Source organism: Anabrus simplex, chromosome 2 (assembly GCF_040414725.1).
Source record: "Anabrus simplex isolate iqAnaSimp1 chromosome 2, ASM4041472v1, whole genome shotgun sequence".
NCBI lineage: Eukaryota > Metazoa > Arthropoda > Insecta > Orthoptera > Tettigoniidae > Anabrus > Anabrus simplex.
This window is the reverse complement of record NC_090266.1, coordinates 1,143,989,846-1,144,006,634: the sequence shown is the minus strand read 5'-3', so window position 1 is coordinate 1,144,006,634 and position 16,789 is coordinate 1,143,989,846. Positions and strand designations below refer to the sequence as shown.

General features: G+C 37.3%; 1 protein-coding gene across 1 annotated transcript in view; it reads right to left on the bottom strand.

The window, feature by feature from the left end:
• The window catches only part of rdgBbeta (cytoplasmic phosphatidylinositol transfer protein 1), a 185,692-nt gene that overhangs the window by 41,002 nt on the left and 127,901 nt on the right, over positions 1 to 16,789 (bottom strand). Inside the window, exon 6 of the mRNA XM_067139742.2 lies at positions 9,510 to 9,608. Coding sequence (XP_066995843.1) covers positions 9,510 to 9,608 — 99 coding nt within the window. The remainder of the gene's footprint in view (positions 1 to 9,509; positions 9,609 to 16,789) is intronic.

Genomic DNA, 16,789 nt, shown 5'->3' with positions numbered 1-16,789 from the left:
GAACAAACACAAGAGTTATTCCTTCAATAGGTGGAAATACAGTCGAACCTCGATATCTCGAACCTCCATGACTCAAATTTTCAGTATTTTGAAGTAACTTCAATTTCCTGGCCATCTGTCCCATTCTTCCTGTGTATTTATTTCTCTATTACACAAAATTTGATAATATGAATTTCTCTATTTCTCGAAGCAGAAGTTTCCTCCCCAGAAGATGAAAATATTCTGTAGCTCGAATGTTGTACGACAAAAAAACTGTGCAATACAACATCAAATGTTTGTGTGTTGTTATTCCTTGACATACTACCAGCCGACCTCTGTATATTCACATCTGTCCAGCCCTGGCGGGGTGACCGTAGGCATTTGAAGCTGCATGAGCCATCTAATGTAAAAGCGATAAATCCAGTGAGTGTTCTTTGATCCTATTAACAGACAGCTGAATGTAAATTACAGTTTTTTCACAACAATAACTACTGTTGTAAGAAAACAGAAGAAACCAACAGATGTTAACAGAGGTATATTTCATGTTCCTCTACCGTAGGTAATGTGTCTTCAAAGAGTTGCTATAACAAGTGTGGTAATTAAAATGATAAAATAATTTGAGTGCATTTTTACTCAGTTAAAAAATATTGTATCAACTTGCAGATATATATGATGATTCAGTTGTACATGCTCAATACCAAGAATTCTCTATATCTCGAAATTTCGATAACTCGAAATAATATATAGCTCCTGAGATGATTCGAGATATCGAGATTCTACTGTATTGCAAGTTATGAATCCCAATATATTGTATTGGAAAGGTGGTTTTTATTAATATAATAAATTCTTATTCTACTGTATAGCAAAACTCAAGTCACTGGATAGTACTAATATGCCATTACATTTTATTACCCTATAACAAGGCCTCTCAAATGCCCAAAATCTCACGCGTGTTAATTGAGGCGCAGAGTTCCAGTGCCCAGTGCATCGGTCCCACTCAACTCGGATTTGGAGCGCTACGGAGTAAGCAAGTAAGAGGGAGACAGGCGGAGCGAGTGAGACAGGCGTGGGGAAAGAGAGAGACAGCGCTATTGCTCAAAATCGAAGAGTGGGGGTCTGCACTCTGGTCAACCAAGCAAAGTTGTCTTCTGCACCGTGCACAGCGCAATGAAACTGGTCATTGTTATTATTTATAAATTTCATTTTCCGTATTGACAGATTCAAAGTATAGATAAGAAATGTGTTTTTCCACCAATCAATACACAATTTATTTTAAATAGATTAAACTAGTACCGGTTTCGGCTGTTAACGGCCATCATCAGCTAGTACATGATTTGTTTCCAGCCATTAGACAATTCACAAGTTGTTATTGTATTAGACATCCGGATGTCTAATGGGAGATGGAAATGTATACAGTAGCGTGAAATTAAAATATCTGTAGTCAAGGTAAAAAGTTACAATAAGTTAGAACATGAGTATGTAGAACATATTAAAACATATGGGCCACAATATAAAACACTTAAAAAGTTTTAACACATTAAAATTTGGTATGTATAGGTAGACACTTGTTAAAATTTTTCAGTTCATGTTACATAGATTCCATTCTTCTATCTTCTGTGTGGTTCCTTTGCTTCTATGTTATGTTGATTTTAGCTGTGTGAGGTAATCTTCGAGAATGTTCTGAAGCTGGTATTCGTCATATTGATATGGACCTTCGTCATGAAGAAGTTTTATTGTGTTATATATATAACTTAAACAAACTTAAAAATAAAATAAAACAGAACAATCTACTAATAACGAAGGCCGACAAAGGCAACACTACGGTCATTATGGATAAAAATGAATACATAACAAAGACTAAAAAATGTTTCCAAGACAATACCTTTTCTATTAAACGCCGAGATCCAACCAATAACATACAAAGGAATTTAAAAATTTTACTCAAAAACACACACTTTCTTCTCACCGAAACTGAATCTGCTAAACTCATAACAATGAACCCCCAATTACCGTCCGCGAAAGCCTACCCAAAAATACATAAAGAAGACATACCTATGAGACCAATTATAAACTATAGAGCCAGTCCAACCTACAAATTATCGCAATTCATCCAAAAAATTTTAAAGAAGCACTATTCATTTTTAGCAAACAAAACAATACTAAACTCAATAGATTTTTGCAACAAAACTAAAGAGCTCAAGATCGAACCCTTGCTTCTTTTGACATAATAAATATGTACCCTAACATTCCTGTTAAACAAACAATCAAAATAATAGAATCTAACCTAAAAAACAATAGCAACTTGAGCATCTTAGAAATAAACAAATTCATAAACTTACTTGAATTTGCCATAAACAATAACTATTTCAGATTTCACGATACCATTTATCAGCAACAAGGCCTACCTATGGGGTCTCCTGCCTCCGGAATATTAGCAGAAATATATATAGATTACTTAGAACACACGTCAATCAAAGAAATAGATAATATACAGTTTTGGTGCAGATTTGTTGACGATATCTTCGTAATTTTAGATAATAGATCCACTGATGCACAAGCTATACTAGACAAACTTAACACTCTAGATCCCCAAATTAAATTCACCAAAGAAACCGAAAATAACCGTACACTAAATTAGACTTAACAATAACCAGACACGACAACCACTTATCTTACAATATCTACAGGAAATCCACACACACCTCAAATACCATAAAAAATGACTCCATTCATCCCAATACACAAAAAAGAGCAGCCTATTATAGTATGATTTATAGAGCTTTTAACATCCCAATGACAACAGAAGACCTAAACAATGAATTGAAATTAATCCACGACATAGCTAAACATAATGGATACAGCAAAGAAATGGTCAACAAAATCATTCACAAAATAAAATCACAACTTAAAACTAAATTAGCTAAAACAGCCAAACCCAAAAAAGACTAAGCCCTATTTACCTTTAACAACACCCATATATATATACCATAACTAGAGGCATGATTTTTCGCATTAACGATAAACGCGACAAAAAATATTTTGAAGTGATTTTGCGATATCTTTAGGAATCATATGTTTCTGGTTAAGAAAATATGGATATTATGTTCGCGAATTAAAGCGATTAGGCCATTCTAAAGCGAAATTCAATTATTTCGCGATAAGCGCGATATTACAGCGAAATCTGTAGTGAATAACGAACTTGACATTCTGTTCCAAGATTATGTATGAGAAGAAAAGGAAGAGCAAACAAGGATTCATCAACAGGAAAGAAATATGTTATCATGAATGTTCTGGAAAATCTCTTTAAGACATGGTATCAAAGAAAAGGGGTTGGCTCCATGCTTCTTGCCAAACGAAATGTTTGGAATGTTGTTCTTGTGGTGGCTGGTAATCCCACCCCAGTCTGTCTCCTCACGGCATGACGTCTACAAGCAGCAAAATTGACTGGTGTATTTCGGGTTCGTGGTCAGGTAAAATGAAGAAAGTGATCACAGACAGCAGCGAAGATGGGTCGCTCGACAAGTGTTACGGTGCAAAGCAGAGCTAAACAGTTTGCGAGTGAAGGTTTATACGTTTCGGAAAGCAATATTTTAATGTGTAAATTTTGTAATGTTCGTATCGAGTGGGAGAAAAAGATACCGTCTCAAAACATTGTTTTAAAAATAAGGAACATTCAGGACGTAAATTTAGCACTCCAACAGTGAAACAGCAGGCAACAATAGAACCCTCATTAGATATGCAAAAGAAAACTAAGAGTGAAAAAAATAGAATTTAGTCACGAAACAACAGCGATGCTACTCAAAGCCAACATCCCGCTGGAGAAGGTTGACGACCCTGCAGTCCGGAAATGGCTTCAAAATTATGTACCAGGCATTTACAGTCTATCAATTAAACCTCCACAATCAACGATCAGTGATAGTAAGACTAGGTTTTCTAAGACCTCTTTCTGATAAAGATTTTTCTTTTTTCTATTGGTTAGGATCTGGGGACCTTTCCACAGCTAACCAACTAAGGAAACAATACCTCGTACGTCCCCCGTTGCTCAAATGAAGTACTAGCAAGCAGCAAACAATCTTTGGAAGGGAAAACGGACTTGGCTCTTAGTAATTTATACATCTACCATTCATATAAATAATTCAGAACCACAATAATGAAACCTTTAAATATTAATTTTAGAATTTCATTAAAGCGAAATTAAAGCAATACGGCAATATCTATTTCGCGAAATAACGCGAAAATTAGTAACCTTGTCGCAAAATCGTTCAAAAATTAATGCGAAAAATTAATGCCTCTAACCATAACTAATATTTTCAAGAAGCACAACATGAAAATAGCATTCAAAACCACACACAATAGTACCAACATTATACGTAACACTAAAACAGTCAATAATAACAATAAATACAACCAATCAGGTGTCTACCGTATCAAATGTAACAACTGTGACACAAGTTACATTGGACGTACAGGCAGAAACTTCACCATCCGCTACAATGAACATATAAATGCAGTAAAACATAACCATTTCTCATCAACAGGCCAACATGTAGAAGAATCCAAGCATAGTTTCACAGACATCAATAACGACATGACAATACTAAACATAAACTCCAAGGGCCCCCTGCTCAACATAACCGAAGATTTCTACATTTCTTTGGACCAATACGCTAACCCCAATCATAACATTAATGATATTACAGAGAAAACCAGCATCATTTTTGATAAAGCCATTCCGGCATTAAAGAATGATTACCTCAAAATAGTAAACACACGCTCCAACAAACCAACGACCGGGCGAGTTGGCCGTGCGCGTAGAGGCGCGCGGCTGTGAGCTTGCATCCGGGAGATAGTAGGTTCGAATCCCACTATCGGCAGCCCTGAAAATGGTTTTCCGTGGTTTCCCATTTTCACACCAGGCAAATGCTGGGGCTGTACCTTAATGAAGGCCACGGCCGCTTCCTTCCAACTCCTAGGCCTTTCCTATCCCATCGTCGCCATAAGACCTATCTGTGTCGGCGCGACGTAAAGCCCCTAGCAAAAAAAAAAAAAAAAACCAACGAATCACAAGCCCAACCCCGCCCCTACTTCCCCAATGGCCACTCCTTCTTCCCCTCCACCTACATCCCCCTCCATAGCTAATATGAGCCCCAGACGCACTCGCAGTAGAACACAACAAGCCTTCAGACACAATGGCACAAGACCTCCACAACAACTATAGTAAGTACTCTTTCCATACACACACCAGGCATTCCTTCATACACACACCACCGGTATACTTATATTAGCTTATCTTTACAGACCACAACCACAAACGAACATAGACGAGAGAGGTGCTGCCACCAACTGCTTCTAAATTCAAACTCAAGACCTGCAGTTTACTATATTAAAACTCACTAGAGTACATCACAAGTTGGAATATATAACACAATAAAATTTCTTCATGACAAAGGTCCATATCAATATGACGCATACCAGCTTCAGAACATTCTCGAAGATTACCTCACACAGCTAAAATCAACATAACACAGAAGCAAAGGAACCACACAGAAGATAGAAGAATGGAATCTATGTAACATGAACTGAAAAATTTTAACAAGTGTCTACCTATACATACCAAATTTTAATGTGTTAAAACTTAAGTGCTTTATATTGTGGCCCATATGTTTTAATATGTTCTACATACTCATGTTCTAACTTATTGTAACTTTTTACCTTGACTACAGATACTTTAATTTCATGCTACTGTATACATTTCCATCCCCCATTAGACATCCAGATGTCTAATACAATAGTAACTTGTGAATTGTCTAATGGCTGGAAACAAATCATGTACTAGCTGATGATGGCTGTTAACAGCCGAACCCTGTACTAGTTTAATCTATTTAAAATAAATTGTGTACTGATTGGTGGAAAAACACATTTCTTATCTATACTATGAACTGGTCATACCGGCCAACTTTACAAAACCAAAAAGCAGGAGATTTTGATATGAAAATCAGGAATAATCAGGAGAAATCAGGAGATTCAATTGGTTAAAACTGCTTATTCTACATGTCTTCCGCAATACAGTACTATGATATATTTATAACTCAAAGCCCGACTGTCACTATAAAGAGACTACAAGGCTAAAAATTACACATCTCTATTACCTCACAGGAAGTATGTGAGTGAGATGATTGGTCTCTGATAAGCCATCCGAAAATAGCATGAACTCATGCTCCACACGTGTGAATAAGTCATGCACTAAAATGCCATTACTTAGCAAATGCACAGATTAATATATTGCATCAAGTGCCCACACGATTATGAGAAGCAGAATGCTATTTGTATCAAATAACTAGCTGTTGTGCCCATGCTTCGCTACTGAATTCTCAGAAAGACTATCCTTATAGTTCTCCCAACTGAAGTCAACGTAGGTCATTACAATGACGTCAGTACGAATGTCACGGTTACAAGTAATGCCGTCATATGAAATATTCAATAAAATTAAAAACAGCACATTTTCTCACTTTTAAAGAAAAGTACTACAGTGTCAATCTAAAGGGCCCCATACATGCGCAGACTTCTGGACAGACCTGCACAGACTTGCCTCCAGGAGGTATTACTATGGATTACTATGGTATTACTATGGCAGACCCATGGTGTCACTCATACAGTGGTACTAATCACAGGTACTGTAAAACTCGCCCTGATTCACACACTGTCGCTACTAATCACAAACCTATTGTGTATCTAACATAGTGGTACTACGCGCAAGTAAAAGTGACCCATGGTGTTCCCCACGTGGTGGTACTAATTATAAGTAGTCTCATGGTTCTAATTCAAACATCCCTAGGTCGCCTCTTACGACAGGGGATACCGTGGGTGTATTCTTCGCTGAGTCTCCCACCCACAGAGGGGTGTGTGTTTGGTCCGCAAGGGCTATTTTATTTTGCTCAAGTCCGCCAGCAAGCCAATTAGAACTCCCCTATCTGAAATCTGGAACGTGCCACGTGGGAGTATCACCTCTCACCCTGCTATGCCAGAGTAGTAGGTTCATGGTTATTCAATTTAAGTGTGCACACTGCTCATTCCAATCACTGCCTCAGAGTAGGGATCGAATAGCTGGAATACTATGATGATCCAGTGTGTAACGTACCAGTAGTATCAGAAAATGTATGACCAGAGGAATGGCATGCTAAAGAAGAGGGAGATCTAACTCCCCAGCTACTTCCCGCCAATATTCAGGCAGGCTGTTATACTAGGTACGCAGCAGTAGTCCCATCTATCGGAGATAAATGGCAGCAGAATACACAAAGCATATCACAACAAACAATGGTCAATGTAATACTACTGTTGATCAATTTTATGAGCTGTCTATATTGCAGGCCTTCACATTTAGTTTTCTTCCGACTCTGTGATATTAGAGCATCTAATGTAAAGTGAGCCCTCCTTTCTTTTATGACTCCCTCTTGTGTTATTATTCAAGTGATCGTTCCTTCATGACTTTTTTTCTCATTCTTATAATCATCTTCACAATATTATTATAGTCAGTACGGTGAAATGAAATGGCGTATGGCTTTTCGTGCTGGGAGTGTCCAAGGATATGTTCGGCTCGCCAGGTGCAGGTCTTTTGATTTGATGCTCGCAGGCAACCTACGCGTCGTGATGAGGATGAAATGATGATGAAGACGACACACACACCCAGCCCCCGTGCCAGAGAAATGAACCAATGATGGTTAAAATTCCTGATCCTGCCGGGAATCGAACCCGGGCCCCCAATGACTAAAGGCCAGCACGCTAACCATTTAGCCACAGAGCTGGACAGTCGGTACGGTAAAACTGAGTAAGACATAAATAATCAGAAATTGTACTTTCTATAACTTTTCTTTTGTAGTACTTTTCGATATGACCAATTAGATACGTTAATTAAAAATAAAATTTGACACCTTCCCCTAAACTACCATTTCAAACAGGGTGAATAAAATTATTTATAGTGTAGACTGTGGTTCCTTATTCCCGGACTTTAGATACCGATTTTCATTAAATTCTGTTCACCCATTTTCTCGTACCTCGGTGCTGATGTGGACTTAGCAACAAAAATCGAAATTCGTGAAAATCTCTGTTATCATAGCTGGTACAGTAAAAATGTATGACATAAATGATAGGAAATTCAATAATATATAACTTTAATTATGTAGTATTTATTGATAGGGCCAATAATAACAATTATGTGATAATTAAATTTTAGGCCTTCCCTTAAACTACCATTTCACTCAGTGTGAACACAATTATTTATAGCCTAGATTGTAGCGACTTATTCCCCGACTTCATATACCGATTTTCATTAAATTCTCTTCAGCCGTTTTCTCGTGATAAGTGTACATACAGACATTACGGAAAATTAAGACGTGCATTTATCCTTGTTACTGTCGTCACGAACGGTAGAGAAATATCATTCTTTTTAAATTCTGAGCAATGTACAGACACTTATTTTATTTATATTGAGATCAATTAAAATTAGCCAAAACTGTCTCCAAAAATCTCTAGAAAAGTCACTAGTTGTTATCATTGAAATCCTGTCACTAAATTACTAAAAAAACACTCCATATCTAGCAACTAGTCTCTAGAATCGACTAGACTGATGTGAACGAACACAAACATAGCACGCGAGAACGAGAGATTGACGATCAATATACGCGTCGCGATATACAGGTTGCAATAAACATCGCACATTCGTGCACATTTCTCGCATTAATAAACGTAGATTTTTCGTTTAAAAGCGGCCAATGAATGAAGGACTCCCGGCCACTAACGTAAAAAAGCTGAAATGATGAGATTTGAAGACAAATGTTTGAAGTTCACCAAAAAATAAGCTAAAATCAGGAAAAATAATAGAATAACTGGGAGGCGGGAAAAACTGTTGAAAACTGGGAGTCTCCCGCCTAAATCGGGAAAGTTGGCAGGTGTGCACTGGTGCATGCACCTTGAGAGGCCCTGCCCTATAATGATGTCCACAAAATCTTGTATCATTAAATATTTCTTTACTACATAATTTACTGTATATTGTAAACCAGCAAAATACTCATGGATCATAATACTATCCTGTATATCCTGAATCCTAGCCAACTACCTGCTTTTGAAAGGATGTATCTCCATTCCACCTTTCTTTCTCATTTTCTAAGAAAAGAATGAATTCATATGCAATCAAGTTTGATATAATATATGGTAACACTGACTGATATTCACCCTGATTCTGAAATGTTTCATTCAACAAAATGAACTCAGGCTCAACCAAAAACTCCATGCTTACAAGGAAAGGTATTGAGGTGGTGTTTATCAGTGCACTGAACTTTTGATATGCTTAAGGGATTAAATTTATAGTTATACATATCTAATCAGTGAAATATTCCCCTGATAATAGTAACAACAACAACAACAACAACAACAACAACAACAACAACAACAACAACAACAACAACAACAACAACAACAACAATAATAATAATAATAATAATAATAATAATAATAATAATAATAATAATACTTACTTCTTCTTCCTTGTAATGTTTTGGACTGACTTCATCATATGCAATATCAATGTAATCGACAATCCTTTCATTGAGGAGCTCCGGGCTTAGGTCAAGACACTAGAAAAATAAGAATAAATACTGTAATCATTGCTGAGAAAATCAGAGGTAATTTTAGCACTCAACGGGCTGAAATAACCAAGTTGGAGACAAACAAGAGCCCTTACACACTCAAGACTTTTTCATAGTCTCCAAGATTATGTATACATTAAACCACTCACTAGTTCAAGGTGGGCAGGTTTCTACACACTGAGAGGTAATTTTTCCAGTGTTTCAGTAAAAATAGGTATTTTAAATTGTTCACGTTGTTATGAAAATGAAATCTGTTTTGTTGCATCACTTCAAGATATTCTTTTACAATGCATAACAATATTTTTATAATAAATTAGCTACCTGTTGCTGATGGATTATTGAATATTTGCATGTCAGCAACACTCGCCATTAATGAACTTAGCAATCATAACCTGGATGAGGATGGCACCCATATACCATACGGGGGTGATTTTCTTGCATGTTTATAGGCAGCTGCACGTATCCCATACGGTTCCAGTCCCTTGCTTGGAGGTAGTACTTTATCTGGTGTTCACTAGAATGCAGCAGTTATCAGGAAGTTCAAACCTAATGATAAAAAGGGTAGTTTCTCCTTGCCGTGACATCTACTGAAGCATTCAATGTCCCAGGTGCTGAGCATGCCAAACATGTTGCAGTGTCAGCCGTGTTACTCTACAAACATGTTCTCACGCTGGCTCAATGATGGTGATATCTTGGATATTTCATTGGGAGAAGCGGGCTCAGAAATAGGTGACAGTTGTGAATACTCTGCTCATATAACATATCAAGTGATAGTTCGGGCAAGATTTTCATTTGTTATGTCACTTTTGAGTGCAAGTGTTTTTAGCTGCATTACTTTACTCCAAATACAAATTATATAACTCTCCCGAATTTTGGAAGTATTTTTTCATTTAGGTGAAGAGATGCAGGCTGATGATTCACCTGTACCGCGAAAAGATGGTGGTGCACGGAGTGCAAGGTTGGACTGTGCATAGCCCAATATTTTCAGGTTACTGTACCAAAACAAACAATTCCTAAATAGGTAAATTTTGTATTTAAAATGTATTTGTGTTTATCTGGGGCTTAAGTAGCCACATTAAATGATTCATTTTTATTGTTTGAGCAGGCTTATTGATAAACTTGAATGTAAAGGTTTTATCTTGAACATTTTAAAAATGTTTTTCATAAGACTAGTATAATTAAAATACTTTAGACATGTACTTCCTGATTATTATCTTTGTTTTGGATGGCTGACACCTTTATATGGTACAAAAATCAGGTATGTACTATGTTTCGCTGTGTTGTAAAAATGTATAAAATTCATGAAAAAGACCAAGTTCATTGCCAGTGTCCATGTTAAAATGGGGAGTATTCAAAGTGTTAATATCTCATCTATCATAGCTCATACAGTAAGAATGTATGGGATATACAATATAGTATATTGCAATTTTCAAAACTATTGTTAAGTACAGGTATTAGATAGAACTGAAGAGTTATAGAGATAACTGGACATTTGTGAAAAATCTACTAATACGATTATCTCTGTTGTTATTCGAAACCCAATACCATGTTGCAATAGCTTTGACGGGCCTTGGCATACAAAACGACTGCTGCTCGGCCTTAAAGGCCCATTGATTATGAGGCAATGCATGATCAGAAAGAGCAAAATTTCTCATCCCTCGTTCACGACTTTCAAGGCAAAGTTGTTTTAATCCTTCATACAGTAAAACTGCATAAAAGAAAAGACTAGAAATTATTTGAAATAAACAGGCAAAAATTATATACATAGGTCGAGTCATAAGTCATGGCAACTATTTTTTTCTTGCAAACAGGAGACAACACGGAAAATATAAATTATGCATTTGGAAACGTATAGTATGTACTTGTGTATGATGCCACTAGATGGTGTATGTAAACAACAGTGTGGGTCTAAGCATGCCCCCAAGCTCAGTATGTGAGTGAGAGCATCACAAAATGGAAGTCAACAAGCAGGAGCAACGATCATATATTAAAATAACAGTTCTCCACAACAGAAATGCACACCAATGTCATGCAGAGCTGCGGGAAGCATTAGCTGTGCATGCCATGCCCTATAGAACAGTGGTGAGGTGGGTGGAGACGTTCTAACGGGGTAGAGTATCAACTGCTGATTTGCCTCGCCCAGGCTGTCCGGTGTCCACGGACAAAGATGTTTATTACAATTCCTTTTTGTTGTACCAATTGCACCATGCAGTGTGAACCAAACATCCAGATCTTTTGGACAATGCCATAATCCTACACAATAACGCGACAGCTCACACAGCAGCCAGCGTTTAGCGTCGCTTACAGTGGTGGGAATGGGAGGTTCTTCCACACCTGCCTTATTCGCCTGATCTGAGCCCATGTGACTATGATCTAATCCTCAAAGTCAAGAAGCCATTATGTGGACAACGGTTTGCTAACAAAGAGGACATCGTAACAGCATTTCGGGGAGAGGTGTCACACGTTAGCGATACACATGCAGCGAATGGTATTCGGCGCCTGCCCCACTGCTGGCAACGCAGAGTGGAAACCTTGGGTGATTATTTTGAAGGTCTGTGACCAGTGGAGACCTGTCCTTTGTATGTAGTCTTGTGTATTTGCTGTCTATACCATAATAAAACAATGTTTACCAATGGCCTGTGTTCTGTCACTTTCCTACGAGAATCTCCTGAAGTCAGAATTTGTCTGCAGGCACTATGCATAAGTACATGCCCTATATTTCCAAATGCATATCTTAGATTTTCTGTGTTGTCTCCTGTTCGCGAGAAAAAAAAAGTTGCCATGACTTATGACTCGACCCTCGTACCTATTCTGAGATAAAAACAAAATATGAGGCAAAATTTTGAACTGCAAAGACAAAACCATAATTTTTAAAAATATAGATAAGGCGTTATAACGTATTTTGAGAAATATATTTCTCTGCCACTTTACCCATACTCTGGTGGGGTTACAGGTGCGATCTGTGTTGCACATGTGGGCTTGGTCCAGTTTAATAGCTGGATACCCTTCCTCATGCTAAATCTGGAGGGATGTACATACCTATTTCAAGATGCAGTTGGCAAAGTGGTGTCTCGTATATACATGAAGAAGCATGTATAAAGACAATCAGTCAGTCTCATTATTCTCTTAACCAACACTCTTTTCCAAACCTGGGATGTACGCGATCTATTCAGTGCCTCAAGGTTAGTCAAGAGCAACTATTCAGGCATCCTGAGCCGGAGTTTACATGCAAAAGGGTAATCAGATTCTTTCCACTCCTCAAGCCAAGAGCACATGGCTACCCATCCAAATACTAACCATGGCCAAGGTTGCGTAACTTCAAAGAACTCGTGAAATTCAGTTTTTCAACATGGTTATACTGGTGGTACCCAGTCACCTAGCCAGAGGAATTTACTAGCAGTAGTTAAAATCCCCGGACCTGCCAGGAGTTGAACTTGGGACACACTGATCTGATGGTCGCAACACTGACCATTCAGCCAAAGAGCTGGATGATGAAGTGACTGAGAACTACTGGTGCTTACTTCTACTAGTTAGAGGGCAGGATCCTGAGGCAATTTTAAGACAATTTAATGGTGACAACATTCCAGGGACCATGGTCAATAGTTGCTAAAGAAATTTAACAGATTACCTGCAATCATTATTTTAAAAACTTCCCTTAATCACGTACAGAAGTAAGTTTATCAGCAACATGTCCATACATGTGCAACAGAACATTAAAGCAACAAAGAACTGGTGATTCTTTAAACCCAAATAACACATTTATACTGATTCAGACATAAACAGCTTTCAAGTTTTCTTTCTTTTTTTAAAAAAAAATTTACAATGTGCTTTACATCGCACTGACGCAGAAATGTCTTATGGCAACAATGGGATAGAAGGGGTAGGAGTGGAAACGAAACAGCTGTAGCCTTAATTAAGGTACAGCCTGATGTAAAATGGGAAACCACGGAAAACCATCTTCAGGGCTGCCAACAGTGGGGTTCAAACCCACTATCTCCCGAATGCAAGCTGACAGCTACGTGATCCGAATCCCGCAGCCACTCGTTCAGTTTTCACTGTTTTATTGACCTGTATATCTCTTTGTACAGGAAGTATATTTTAAGACTTATCGCGGAGTACCGAGGAATACGAGCGCAGATAAGCAGTGACAACGAGCACAGTGCCCGCAATGGTGAGCGGAAGTAGTCATCTCAAAGAAGCGGCATGATTATGCCCATAGAAACTAAATGTAACTGAACTCACCAGCTATGGACAAATAAATAAATAAATAAATAAATAAATAAATAAATAAATAAATAAATAAATAAATAAATAAATAAATAAATAAATAAATAAACAAACAAACTAGTAAATTAAATGCTGGGGCTGTACCTTAATTAATGCCATGGACACTTCCTTTCCACTCCTTGGCCTTTCCTATCCCATCATCGCCATAAGACCTATCCGTGTCAGTGCGACGTAAAGCCAATTGCAAAGAAGAAAGTAACAAACTGAACTCACCAGTATTTACAGAATATGTTGAAAGCGAGCTCCCTGAGCTGCTTTGCAAGCTTTACATCCTGTAATGAGAGTTCGGAACACACTTTGCAGTTTGTGGACATTAATGGAATGCACCGTGTTCCTAATTTTGATTTTTAATTCTTCTGAAGTTTGAGGGTTATTCTTGTAAACTTTATCTTTGAGATTTCCCCATAGATAAAAGTTGCAGATGCTTAAATTAGCCGAACAAGGGGGCCGTAAGCCCCTACTGGTAATCAGATCATCAAACGCTTTCTGCAACCGTCGCGAAGACCTATGCGCCATATGAGCCGTTGCACCATCCTGCTAGAAATAGCCGTACCTCTTATCTTCTTCAGTCGGTTCAGCAAAAAATGGTTCCAGAATGTTGTGTTCATCATTCATAAAAAGGAAGTTCAGATCCACGATACCATCGTGGACACTATTCATTATTCACTATTCATCTTATTCGTGCAATGAGATCTGTAGGCTGTATGAGTAGACTGAACGAGTCCGATAAGATTGTAAATTTTGTTGCATTATGTGCTGATAAATGTGAAACACCTGTTTCCTGAGCTACTCTCTGAAGCGACTTATGTGGACTGACTTCCAGTCTTGCCTGTATATCTTCTAACCTTTCTTGTGTGAGAGCTGTTCTCCTTCGCTGATTTTTCTTATTAGTTACTGAACCAGTACAACGTCACTTGTCAACGAGTTTTTGCACTTAATGTTTTGATGGTACTGTAGAATCGGGGAACTGTCTACAGAATATTCGAAGTCACCTATTAACTGGTTTCTTCTTCTTGTGCAAATAACATTTGATCAAATAAATTCTCTGTGCTGTATTGTACTTAACCATTGCGATATTAACCCTACCACACACCTTATAATTCCCATGGTTACTAGTGAACTGAGCAACAGAGATAAACATCCTGCTGCCTCAGCTATCAACACTTATCACGCAAGGCTTGACAAAAGCTATATGGCACCCGCTTGGGGATTCCAGTGGCCTGTGAACAGAATTGGGAAGTCTTAAACTATACTAACTGTATTTGTATATACTGTATATGTTGTGGGGTCAAGATTCCATTGTTGGACGCGCTAGTGAATGGTCGGCTGTTGGGAGTGCTCCTGAATTATTGTAGTGATAAAGTAGTTAAAACCTATTGAAATTGCTTAATTGTGTGTGTGTGTGACCCATTTAGTGCTATTTATATTATGGTGTTTAGTGCTTGTTGGTAGAAATTGGGAGTAGAGATATTTATTTGAATTATATATCAAGTAGTTCAGTTGGTGTTCAGTACATAACGTTTTCTAGGTTAAGTAGGTTAGCTAGGTGTACTTTGTAGTTTTAGGAAATAATTTAGGTAACAGTATTATCTTTTTAATTTTTTAAAAGTATCTGTAGGTTTGTTGGTATAATACATAAAAAGGAGTTGTAACTTCTGTAGCTTTTACATTTGTGCAGCCAACATATCCATTTAAACTATCACAAAGGTGATAATTTTTTCAATTAAATAACACGATAACACCTGTGAACATCGATTTTAAAAAACAAGTTCAAGAGAATACATGGTATTTCACTAGAGGATTACTCAACAGTCTTTCGATTGTTGAAAATTGTTTGCTGCATACCGACGAGATATCAGCCGATTACTGTATTCCGATAATTTGTAGTTCTAAGTCCCTAGTATACTTTGTACTTTGCACCTCCGTTTATTCAAGTAAAAGTTAATAATCAAATTCCTATATCCCAATGATACTGCAATTCAAGTCCTCAGCGCAGTTTTGAAAGAAGTATTTCTTTTTTTTTTCAGAAATCATTGTAGAAAACCTCATATTTTTCAGCATTTAAGGACACTTATTCTCAGTCCTGCATAGTAGGGAAAATAATAGTAATCCACCTGCTGTAAAAATCATATAACCACATTTCAGTTAAGAATTGTTGTGTAGATACGGTATATTAGATACTATCTTGCCTGCTATATTCGTGTGTATCTTTGTGTGTGCATCTTTCATGTGAATCAATTAGAGCATAGTAGGATAAAACAGTACTAATAACAATCTGTCTACGCATTTAGGTTTTGGGACCGATGACCTTAGATGTTAGGCCCCTTCAAACAACAAGCATCATCATCATCATCATTTAGCTTTGTCAGTAATCTTTGAATAGTTCTTGCGAATTACAAATTTGCAATTTTAATTTCTGTTTGTATTTGCAAATATAAAGACAGGAACTTTCCAACTAATCAATACATATACAGTTGAACCTTATTTATACGTATATCAAAGGGAAGGGAAAAAACTACTTGTAACTCAGAAATACTTAGAAATCAGACTTACGCAATGCTTCACATATTTACCGAAAAACCAATGTAATAGGCCTACATGTGTAAATCCTTGCAAATAATAAATACATTACGACAGAAAATATTATTTGAACTTGGTCCAGCCTTAAAGAAATCAGATAGTTTGGCTTGTTTCACTTTTCTTGTATTAAGGCCATAAATCTCCTTTAGCAAACTTAGTAATGAATTCAAAGCATTTTCACCACAACTTTTCGCACTGATGTAACGCCTACACACTTCGATTGCACTTAAAACTTCACTCAGTTCAGGTGTCAAAATTCAAGTTGTTATCACCATCTCCAATGTCACTATCGCTTGTAGCTG